Raw genomic sequence first — 12,594 nt, 5'->3', positions numbered from 1 at the left:
GATAATTGACTTCAAAACTTCGCCACATTAAACCTGCCGAAGTGCTATGTTAGCCTATGGGGACCTTCTAGAGCATTTTTCTAAGTTTTTTGAAGTCGAAGAAAAATCATTCGATCAAAGGATTTCATCGTTCGATCGAACGATTTTACTTCGACCGCAAATGGCCAAATTCGTTGTATCGAAGTCGAAGTATTCCAATTCAATGGTCGAATTTCGAAGCTTTTTCTACTTCGAAATTCGACCCTTGATAAATCTGCCCCATACTGTACAATAAACAGCTCTGCTCTTTACAACCGGTAAATACTCTGGGAATTTAATAGCATTGGTGACAGTCCTGTATTATGTAAAAAGATGTTCACATTGTAACTTGAGATGCACCATATTATTAGCGGAAGGCTGGTCAGTAAGCAATAGATTTGAAGATTTTATAATACTGTAGTAAAAGAATAAACAGAGCTTTGCTGAGTGGGACATAATACAAGGTGTGGCTTCTCAGAAGGGGACATGCCCTTAACTTAAAATGGCCCACTTATTGTGGTCTTACCCTAGGAACACTATATTGTTTGAATAAAGGTTTAATGTTATATTATGTAATAGTGTATTAATAGTAGTGATACCGATCACTGTGGTCTTTTGCACACTTGTTTTATAGAGGGGCTTTATAGAGAGGACATCCTTTTATCCAGTCCAGTCATATTTTATTGCCCCAAACTGCTGCTGATTGACACTGCATAAGAACAGCTAAGGCTATTATTTACAAGATCCTTTGATATTAAAGTACCTAATCAATAACATAAAGGGTATAAGTAAGGGGTGATCCAAGAAAAATTTACATTTAGTTTATGCATAAGATTTATCTATAAGTCCCATTATTTTTTGCAACTAGGTCCGACTTGTCGGAGGCGTTTTGTCGATCCAGCACCATTCGACAAAAGCTGTAGTGGCGTTTAGCCCTTAGGACAGAGACACTTATTCGGGGGGACTAGAATGTAAATCGCCGGTGGCTAGAATGTAAATCGCCAGCGGGATGGCACTCGGAACGCTTCATTTTCCTCGTGAGGCAACTTCTGGTGACTTCGGAAAACAAAGCGCTCCTAGTGCCATCCCGCTGGCGATTTTCTATATTCTAGCCAACAGGAAGGCCGGGAACGCAGGGGAGGCAGTTCGGAGAGAATCTAAATTGCCGGCAGGATGGCACTCGGAGTGCTTCATTTTCTGAAGTCACCCAAAGTTTCCTCGCGAGGCAACTTCGGAAAATGAAGTGTTCTGAGTGCCATCCTGCCGGTGATTTAAGGTGGCCGTACACGGGCCGATAAAAGCTGTCGACAGATCGAGTCGGCAGCTTATTGGGCCGTGTATGGGGCCCTCCGACAGGCTTCCCCGATTGATATCTAGCCGAAAGTCGGCCAGATGTCGATCGGAGGGGACTAAAAATCCCATTGTCCTTTGATGCGATCTGACCACCCGTTACCCATCGTTAGGATCCGATCGTTGGGCCCTAGGGCCCACGATTGGATATGCCCAATATTGCCCACGGTGAGCATATCGGGGAGAGATCCGCTCGTTTGGCGACATCGTCAAACAAGTGTATCTCTCCGTGTATGGCCACGTTTATATTCTAGCCGGCAGGGAGGCAGTTCGGGGAGATTAGTCGTCTGAAGAAGAGGCGATTTGTTGCCAGGTGACTAAATCTCCCCGAATCTCCACGTATGCCTCTGCCCTAAATGCTGAGAGGTTACTTTATTGTGAAGGTGAAAGTGTAGACTGGAATGATAAGAAGCTAATGCAATTGTCTCACATAGTGACACCATAGAGTAAAGTTAAAGGGACGGTATCACCTTACAGCACATTGCCATTAGCAAATCACATAGCCCAAGAAGCCTTGTGAGTCAGCAGCAGGCTATCCCTCCCACTGCAATTAGATTTTCTTCAGTCCTGAGTACAATACAGTGACTTAATCTTATTCCATCCCCAGAGCCTGAAAGGCCCAATTACAAGTCTCTCCCTTTTTTGTTTATCATAGCAACCACCCGCCCCTCTACTCCTGTGTCAGCTGCTCCAAGCCACTGAATCAAGACATAAACACACACTGCTTTCTGCTTCACCCAGGAGCACCGATAATGCACTTTTCTCTCTTTTGCACAGCAAACAGTGGCATTTTATATGCTGGTTTCCATGTAGAAGATCCTTGTAAGTCTGGCTTTGATTTCCCAGCTGCCACACTGATTTGCAGTATTGTATAAGATTTGGGCGCTGTGGATCTTGTACTAAGTTACCGTTCTTGTGTGGACTTATTCAGCCTATGGATGCACTATTCTCAGTGACCTTATTCTTGCCTGGTTGCGCACTTAATTACTCAGTTTGGCACAATTTATTATGTTAATTGTCGCACCACTAAGAAATGAAGGTGGCTGTATTGGACCTGGGTACTATTTTTGCTAAGATTTTTAAGTCTTCTGTGTCTCCAGTTAATCCTGGACCTTCAAGTAGTCCTTTTTCTCAGGGTTCTGCTTCAGGGAACACAAATGGTTCTTTGGCTCAGAAAGCATCTTTTCTTTTACTACCGGCACCGCCATCGCCGAGAAACCTTCTGAGCTCATTAACATCTTCGTCTTCATCTTTGCCTCGCGTTCCATCTGGAAAAGCGCTGGCTACTCACCTGACAGGATATTCTACACCCAACAGTCCATCCCATGCAACAAAACCTCATGCTGCCAACTTAGGGGTCAGTTCTTTTGGGGCATCCACTCAACAGGCAAATGAAGAATCTGGGTTAGGGTCACAAACTACAGTTACATCTCCAACACCACCAAATACCATTCTAGTACGTGCAGCTCCCTCAAATGCAAATGTAGTGATGCCTGCAATGCAGCTCAACCACCCCAGTCGTTCTCCGTGGCTTCATCGGGATGTCTCTGCTTCTGGATGGAACACCAAGTCCATGCTGTTTAATTTGCCAGATATCGGGGAGGAAAGCACAGATTATAAAGAAAGTCACCATAGCCAGGGGTAAGTGCATAATGGCAGAAACATTTTTTTTGTAAATAACTGTCTTTATATCCTTCTTTCTCTGTTTAAATATGGCAGATTTAAAGAAAAAGTCCCTGCATGTTTAATTAATAGAGCAGTTTGCTGCATTGTACATGTAATGCATGGAAATAGTAGGCACAGTTTCACTTCTGTACAACTCGCTTATGCGAATCTTTTTGCTGGGTCTCCATGTATTATTGCATTGCATGCTACGGATAGATCATTATTGCTATATAAATTTTTATATATATTTGCTATATATATGTCAATATGCATATTCAATTAAATTGCGCTCTTAACCACAGATATACATGAGTTCACTGTACTTATTGAAAGGTTTTAACACATATAATAAAGAGGCCTAGATAAAAAAAAAAACACCTATTTACTGTATATCCTAAATGGCACAGGCAGAGAGCTGTAGTTTAACAGCTGCTGCATGTCTAGTTATAAGACATCCTTAATAAATTAATATTTTAATAATTCTCATCGCATGTGTGCATTTGGGATACTTACTCTGGATACATCGTGATGGCTGAAGGCTATAAAACTCAAATCTTTTATTATCTGTGAATCTTTATTGGATGGATTCGGTTACAAGACTTCGAATTCTTAAAATAATAATGTGACTTAATTATGTTTAAAATACAATGCTACTGTGCAAAGTTGCCTCTGAAACAACTGTCAGAAACAACTTCCCCTGGAGACCGCATTAATGCTTGAATTATGGAGAAAATGCTGCAGTGTGCTACGCTACTTTGCACTCTAATGCCAGGCGAATTTTCGCTCTGGCGAATGGACGTAACTACGCAAATCCACTAAGATGCGGATTTTACTGAACGTTACCTCTTGCGCCAGACTTGCCTTAGCCACCTCAGACCAGATGAAGTGCAATAGAGTAGATAGGACTTCCTCAAAAAAAGTTGAGTTCTGGCAACTCTTCAGTATTTCAGGGCGATAAGCTGCAAAAGATCATACATTTTTATAGGGTACCTGGCTTCTCCCCTACATTTCCTAACATATGGCAAATAAACAGGGCCTGATTTGAATAGTGGGCGCTAGGGATGTAGCGAACGTCGGAAAAAAAGTTCGCGAACATATTCGCGAACTTGCGCAAAAATGCGAGCGGTTCGCGAACGGTTCGCGAACCCCATAGACTTCAATGGGAAGGCGAACTTTAACATCTAGAAAAGACATTTCTGGCCAGAAAAATGATTTTAAAGTTGTTTAAAGGGTGCAACGACCTGGACAGTGGCATGCCAGAGGGGGATCAAGGGCAAAAATGTATCTGAAAAATCTGCCTGTGTGTGCTTGGAAGAGATAGTGTAGGGGGAGAGCTGTTAGTGATTTCAGGGACAGATGATAGTAAGTTTGCTGGCTAGTAATCTGCTTGATACTGCTCTGTATTGGAGGGACAGAAGTCTGCAGGGATTTGAGGGACATTTTAGCTTAGGTAGCTTTGCTGGCTAGTAATCTACTGTTCTCTTTAAACAACTGCCATACGTTGACCTTGTAGGCATTGTTTGCCCAGTTTTTTTGGACGCAGCCACTGAAGCACAGTTGCCAGAAAAAATATGCCATATAAATGCTGAAAATAGTCATTTTTCGCCATACGTTGACCTTGTAGACATTGTTTGCCCAGTTTTTTTGGACGCAGCCACTGAAGCACAGTTGCCAGAAAAAATATGCCATATAAATGCTGAAAATAGTAATTTTTCGCCATACGTTGACCTTGTAGACATTGTTTGCCCAGTTTTTTTGGTTGCAGCCACTGAAGCACAGTTGCCAGAAAAAATATGTCACGTAAATGCTGAAAATAGTCATTTTTTGCCATATACGTTGAGTCAACGTATGGCAAAAAATGACTATTTTCAGCATTTATATGGCATATTTTTTCTGGCCTCTGTGCTTCAGTGGCTGTGGCCAAAAAAACTGGGCAAACAATGCCTACAAGGTCAACGTCGTTGACCTTGTAGGCATTGTTTGCCCAGTTTTTTTGGCCACAGCCACTGAAGCACAGAGGCCAGAAAAAATATGCCATATAAATGCTGAAAATAGTCATTTTTTTGGTCGCAGCCACTGAAGCACAGTTGCCAGAAAAATTATGCCATATAAATGCTGAAAATATAAATTTTTTTGGTTGCAGCCACTGAAGCACAGAGGCCAGAAAAATTATGCCATATAAATGCAGAAAATATGCATTTTTTTGGTCGCAGCCACTGAAGCACAGTTGACAGAAAAATTATGCCATATAAATGCTGAAAATATAAATTTTTTGGTTGCAGCCACTGAAGCACAGAGGCCAGAAAAATTATGCCATATAAATGCAGAAAATATGCATTTTTTTGGTTGCAGCCACTGAAGCACAGAGGCCAGAAAAAATTAAACCAGTAGGGTTTGCACCCTAGTTTGTAACGGTGGCGGAGGGAGGAGGAGGACGCTAAAGGACAGCTGTGTGTGGAGTCATGAGGCTTGAAGAGAAGGACAGCTGCATAGAAGTCAGAACAAGTCTTCCGGCGTGCAGTAACCCTCCGAGATCCACCCCTCATTCATTTTAATAAAGGTCAGGTAATCGACACTTTTGTGACCTAGGCGAGTTCTCTTCTCAGTTACAATCCCTCCTGCTGCACTGAAGGTCCTTTCTGAGAGCACACTTGAGGCTGGGCAAGACAAGAGGTTCATGGCAAATTGTGACAGCTCTGGCCACAGATCAAGCCTGCGCACCCAGTAGTCCAGGGGTTCATCGCTCCTCAGAGTGTCGATATCTGCAGTTAATGCCAGGTAGTCCGCTACCTGCCGGTCGAGGCGTTCTTTGAGGGTGGATCCAGAAGGGTTGTGGCGCTGCCTTGGACAGAAAAACATTTGCATGTCTGACGTTACAGACTGGCCAAAGGGCTTTGTCCTTGCAGGTGTGCTCGTGGCAGGATTACTGGCACCTCTGCCCCTGGAATGTTGATGAGTTCCTGAAGTGACATCACCCTTAAAAGCATTGTACAACATGTTTTGCAGGCTGGTTTGTAAATGCCGCATCTTTTCGGACTTGTGGTATGTTGGTAACATTTCTGACACTTTATGCTTGTACCGAGGGTCTAGTAGCGTTGCGACCCAGTACAGGTCCTTCTCCTTAAGCCTCTTGATACGGGGGTCCTTCAACAGGCATGACAGCATGAAAGACCCCATTCTCACAAGGTTGGATGCAGAGCTATCCATCTCCGCTTCCTCATTATCAAGGACTGCATCATCCACGGTCTCCTCCCCCCAGCCACGTACAAGACCAGGGGTCCCCAAAAGGTCACCACTAGCCCCCTGGGAAGCCTGCTCCTGTTGGTCCTCCTCCTCCTCCTCCACAAAGCCACCTTCCTCCTCTGACTCCACTTCTGGCACCTCTCCCTGCGTTGCAGCAGGTGCCTGGGTTCGTTCTGGTGATTCCGACCAGAAATCGTGCGCTTCCAGCTCCTCGTCACGCTGGTCTACAGCCTCATCTGTCACTCGTCGCACGGCATGCTCCAGGAAGAAAGCGAAGGGTATTAGGTCGCTGATGGTGCCTTCGGTGCGACTGACCATATTTGTCACCTCTTCAAAAGGTCGCATGAGCCTGCAGGCATCGCGCATAAGCACCCAGTAACGGGGGAAAAAAATCCCCAGCTGTGCAGATCCAGTCCTACCACCCAGTTCAAAAAGGTACTCGTTGACGGCCCTTTGTTGTTGCAGCAGACGTTCCAACATAAGGAGCGTTGAATTCCAGCGAGTCTGGCTGTCAGAAATCAAACGCCTGACTGGCATGTTGTAGCGCTGCTGAATGTCAGCAAGGCGTGCCATGGCTGTGTAGGAACGTCTGAAATGGGCCGACACCTTTCTGGACTGGGTGAGAACGTCCTGGAATCCTGGGTACTTGGAGACAAAACGTTGGACTATTAAATTTAACACATGTGCCATGCAGGGCACATGTGTTAAATTGCCTAGTCTCAACGCTGCCAACAGATTGCTTCCATTGTCACACACCACTTTTCCGATCTGCAGTTGGTGTGGGGTCAGCCACCGATCGGCCTGTGACTGCAGAGATGACAGGAGTACAGATCCGGTATGGTTTTTGCTTTCCAGGCACGTCATCCCCAAGACAGCGTGACAACGGCGTACCTGGCACGTCGAATAGCCTAGGGGGAGCTGGGGGTGCACAGGTGTGGAGGAGGAGAAGGAGGACCCAGCAGCAGAGTAAGAAGAAGAAGAAGACGAGGTAGAGAGCGATGGAGGAGTAGAGGTGGTGGCAGAACCGCGTGCAATCCGTGGCGGTGACACCAACTCCACTGTTGTTGTTGAGCTACCCATTCCCTGCTTCCCAGCCATTACCAAGTTCACCCAGTGGGCAGTGTAGGTGACATACCTGCCCTGACCATGCTTGGAGGACCATGCGTCAGTAGTCATATGGACCTTTGGCCCAACACTAAGTGACAGAGATGCGGTAACTTGGCTCTGCACATGTTGGTACAGGTGTGGTATTCCCTTTTTAGAAAAAAAATTGCGGCTGGGTACCTTCCACTGCGGTGTCCCAATTGCTACAAATTTGCGGAAGGCCTCAGAGTCCACCAGCTGGTATGGTAAAAGCTGGCGGGCTAAGAGTGCAGACAAGCCAGCTGTCAGACGCCGGGCAAGGGGGTGACAGTCAGACATTGGCTTCTTACGCTCAAACATGGCCTTCACAGAAACTTGGCTGGTGGCAGATGACTGGGAATGGGAACAGGTGGTCAAGGTGGAAGGCGGAGTGGAGGGTGGTTCAGACGGGTCAAGGAGAGCAGAGGTAGAGCAGTAAGATGCTGGACCAGAAGGAGTGTGGCTTTTAGTTTGCCTGTTGCCTTTGAGGTGTTGCTCCCAAAGTGCTTTGTGCTTGCCGCTCATGTGCCTTCGCATAGAAGTTGTACCTATGTGGCTGTTGGGCTTACCAAGGCTCAGTTTCTGACTGCACTCATTGCAAATTACAATGCTTTTGTCAGAGGCACACACATTAAAAAAATCCCACACTGCTGACTTTTTGGAAGTGTGCGATCTGGCGGTAACAGTAGAAGTTGGCGGAGTTTGCGGTATTGGCGGCAATGGCGGGTGCGTTGGCCGGCTGAACACAGGTGCCGATACATGCTGTTGCCCTACTGATCCCTGCGGGCTGTCCTCCCTGCTTCTTCTAAGTCTTATTCTCCTACTGCCTCTCTGACTCTCCGTCTCTCCATCTGAACTACCCTCCTCTTGCTCTCTTCTACTAGGCACCCACAAAACATCAATCTCCTCATCATCATTCTCCTCAGATGCATCAATTTCTTCTGACACATCACAGAAGGAAGCAGCAGCGGGGACCTCCTCCTCATCACTCATTATGTCCATCTCTATCGTGTTCTCTGCCAGAATTAAATCTGGTGTAAGGTCCTCATCTCCTTCATCTTCTTCTGGCAATAATGGTTGCGCATTACTCAGTTCAAGAAACTCATTGGAAAATAACTCCTCTGACCCCAGTGAAGAAGGGGCACCGGTGGTGGAGGAAGTGTTACGTGGGGTGGCCATAGCAGTGGAGGATGAGGAGGATGTTGTGGTAAAGTTAGAAACGGTAGAGGATGGGGTGTGCTGTGTAAGCCAGTCAACTACCTCTTCAGCATTTTGGGAGTTCAGGGTCATTGGCTTTTTAAAACTGGGCAATTTGCTAGGGCCACAGGATTGCATAGCAGCACGGCCCCTAGCACGGCCTCTGCGTGGCGGCCTGCCTTTGCCTGGCATTATTTTTAAAAAAACAACAACAACAACAAAAACTCAGTTGGTTTTTCTGGAAACGATAATACACACAGCTAGATGGCGGGTTGAAGAAAACACTGTGCAAATAATGCCTACAAAGTCAACGTATACACTACTACAGCGGTGGATACGGATTACGTAAAATATATGAATGCTTCTTGAAAAAAAGTAACTCAAGTGGTTTTTCTAGAGACGATAATATTATCAATATTTAGACAAAATGTGAACAAGGTCACACAGCTCGATGGCGGGTTGAAGAAAACAGTGTGCAAATAATGCCTACAAGGTCAACGTATACACTACTACAGCGGTGGATACGGATTACGTAAAATATATGAATGCTGCTTGAAAAAAAGTAACTCAAGTGGTTTTTCTAGAGACGATAATATTATCAATATTTAGACAAAATGTGAACAAGCTCACACAGCTCGATGGCGGGTTGAAGAAAACAGTGTGCAAATAATGCCTACAAGGCCAACGTATACACTACTACAGCGGTGGATACGGATTACGTAAAATATATGAATGCTGCTTGAAAAAAGTGACTCCGGTGTTTTTTCTGGAGACGGTAATATTATGGATATTTAGACAGAATGGGAACAAGGTCACACAGCTCGATGGCGGGTTGAAGAAAACAGTGTGCAAATAATGCCTACAAGGCCAACGTATACACTACTACAGCGGTGGATACGGATTACGTAAAATATGTGAATGCTGCTTGAAAAAAGTGACTCCGGTGTTTTTTCTGGAGACGGTAATATTATGGATATTTAGACAGAATGGGAACAAGGTCACACAGCTCGATGGCGGGTTGAAGAAAACAGTGTGCAAATAATGCCTACAAGGCCAACGTATACACTACTACAGCGGTGGATACGGATTACGTAAAATATATGAATGCTGCTTGAAAAAAAGTAACTCAAGTGGTTTTTCTAGAGACGATAATATTATCAATATTTAGACAAAATGTGAACAAGCTCACACAGCTCGATGGCGGGTTGAAGAAAACAGTGTGCAAATAATGCCTACAAGGCCAACGTATACACTACTACAGCGGTGGATACGGATTACGTAAAATATATGAATGCTGCTTGAAAAAAGTGACTCCGGTGTTTTTTCTGGAGACGGTAATATTATGGATATTTAGACAGAATGGGAACAAGGTCACACAGCTCGATGGCGGGTTGAAGAAAACAGTGTGCAAATAATGCCTACAAGGCCAACGTATACACTACTACAGCGGTGGATACGGATTACGTAAAATATATGAATGCTGCTTGAAAAAAGTGACTCCGGTGTTTTTTCTGGAGACGGTAATATTATGGATATTTAGACAGAATGGGAACAAGGTCACACAGCTCGAAGGCGGGTTGAAGAAAACAGTGTGCAAATAATGCCTACAAGGCCAACGTATACACTACTACAGCGGTGGATACGGATTACGTAAAATATATGAATGCTGCTTGAAAAAAGTGACTCCGGTGTTTTTTCTGGAGACGGTAATATTATGGATATTTAGACAGAATGGGAACAAGGTCACACAGCTCGATGGCGGGTTGAAGAAAACAGTGTGCAAATAATGCCTACAAGGCCAACGTATACACTACTACAGCGGTGGATACGGATTACGTAAAATATATGAATGCTGCTTGAAAAAAGTGACTCCGGTGTTTTTTCTGGAGACGGTAATATTATGGATATTTAGACAGAATGGGAACAAGGTCACACAGCTCGATGGCGGGTTGAAGAAAACAGTGTGCAAATAATGCCTACAAGGCCAACGTATACACTACTACAGCGGTGGATACGGATTACGTAAAATATGTGAATGCTGCTTGAAAAAAGTGACTCCGGTGTTTTTTCTGGAGACGGTAATATTATGGATATTTAGACAGAATGGGAACAAGGTCACACAGCTCGATGGCGGGTTGAAGAAAACAGTGTGCAAATAATGCCTACAAGGCCAACGTATACACTACTACAGCGGTGGATACGGATTACGTAAAATATATGAATGCTGCTTGAAAAAAGTGACTCCGGTGTTTTTTCTGGAGACGGTAATATTATGGATATTTAGACAGAATGGGAACAAGGTCACACAGCTCGATGGCGGGTTGAAGAAAACAGTGTGCAAATAATGCCTACAGGGCAAATAATGCCTAAAAGGTCAACTTATACACTACTACAGCGGTAGTAAAATAAAAAAAAGTAAAATAAAAAAAAATGAATATTAAAAAAAAAAAATTAAAGTTGGTGCTGCTGAACTACTAGGAGCAGCAGATTAGCACACCAGTCCCACTCCCCAACACTGCTAGACTAATAGCACTGGGCTCTTATAGTAGTAGTAGTAGTAGTAGTAGTAAAACAACAAAAAAATAAATAAAAGCAGTCCTTACAAGGACTACTGTTATTGCAGCAGTCAGCAGATGAGATCAGAAGCAGGACAGCTGCCCACTGCAGCTACATACAGAGCACTGCAGTAGAAGGTAGATTACTAGCCAGCAAAGCTACCTAAGCTAAAATGTCCCTCAAACCCCTGCAGACTTCTGTCCCTCCAATAACAGAGCAGTATCAAAACGATTACTAGCCAGCAAACTTTCAACTGTCCCTGAAATCACTAACAGGCAGCAGCTCTCTCCCTACACTATCTCTTCAGCACACACAGGCAGAGTGAAAAAACGCTGCAGGGCTTCGGTTTTTATAGGGAAGGGGAGTGGTCCAGGGGAGAGCTTCCTGATTGGCTGCCATGTACCTGCTGGTCTGGGGTGAGAGGGCAAAAAAAAGCGCCAACAATGGCGAACCCAAAATGGCGAACGTCGCGCGACGTTCGCGAACTTCCGGCGAGCGCGAACACCCGATGTTCGCGCGAACAAGTTCGCCGGCGAACAGTTCGCGACATCTCTAGTGGGCGCCCCTAGGCCCACTGTCGCTCGTCACCCCTGTCCCCTCCCCTTTATTCGTGCATATTTTCATCATCTGGACCGGAGCCAGGGGCGTAACTATAGAGGAAGCAGACCCTGCGGTTGCAGGGGGGCCCAGGAATGTAGGGGGCCCAGTGAGACCCTAATTAATTAGCAATTTTAATATATCTTGGTAAAATAGGCCAACTTATAAATATTTTGGGGCCCTAAATTGAATTTGCTATGGGGCCCAGTAACAACTAGTTACGCCACTGACCGGAGCAATGGGAATTGGCGCATCACCTGTGTTTTTGACCCAATGTGGGTGTGGTTGGGCAGCATACCGCCCCCCTAAAATCCTGCCGCCCTAGGCCCGGGCCTAGGTGGCCTTTCCAAAAATCCAGGCCTGCAAATAAACTATATACTGGGCTCATGTGTAGGGCAATATAACAACTTTATTTTATTTCATTAAGGTTTCCTGGGCTTGTGTAGTGTAATGTATTTGCTGCAACATATATCTCCATTGAAATTTAACTCCCCGCAGTATGCAAATTATCCAACGCTAGCGCAACTTCGCTTTGCTCACTGAATTAACACTAGCGAAACTTCGCCATCGTTCGGCGCCCTAGACGCAACTTCGCATTTTAGTGAATTAGCGTTGTCCTGGGGAATTTTTGCCTGGCAAAGTGTGTCAATGTGAGCGAAACCGTCGCTGGCGAATTTTCAGAGGTTAGTGAATTTGCCCCCTATTGTGTTACACCATGTAAACTCCCAAGAAGAAGCTGTAAAAGAATATTGCCTAGCAAACCACAGGGTGGTGTGGGCTGTAAGCAGAACTTGTTATAGCGGGCAATGCCTTGATTTTCTCATGTACAGAGATTTATCATAAGAC

General features: G+C 45.0%; 1 protein-coding gene across 1 annotated transcript in view; it reads left to right on the top strand.

The window, feature by feature from the left end:
- Window positions 1–2,095: 2,095 nt before the first annotated feature.
- LOC108706614 (protein FAM149A) overlaps window positions 2,096–12,594 on the top strand; it is a 45,228-nt gene continuing 34,729 nt past the window's right edge. The window contains exon 1 of the mRNA XM_018243178.2: window positions 2,096–3,009. Within this exon, the coding sequence (XP_018098667.1) occupies window positions 2,402–3,009 (608 nt within the window). The 5' untranslated portion in view covers window positions 2,096–2,401. The remainder of the gene's footprint in view (window positions 3,010–12,594) is intronic.

This window comes from Xenopus laevis, chromosome 1S (assembly GCF_017654675.1).
Source record: "Xenopus laevis strain J_2021 chromosome 1S, Xenopus_laevis_v10.1, whole genome shotgun sequence".
In the NCBI taxonomy this organism is placed as follows: domain Eukaryota; kingdom Metazoa; phylum Chordata; class Amphibia; order Anura; family Pipidae; genus Xenopus; species Xenopus laevis.
The sequence above is the reverse complement of the archived record's forward strand: the minus strand, read 5'-3'. Positions and strand labels throughout refer to the sequence as shown.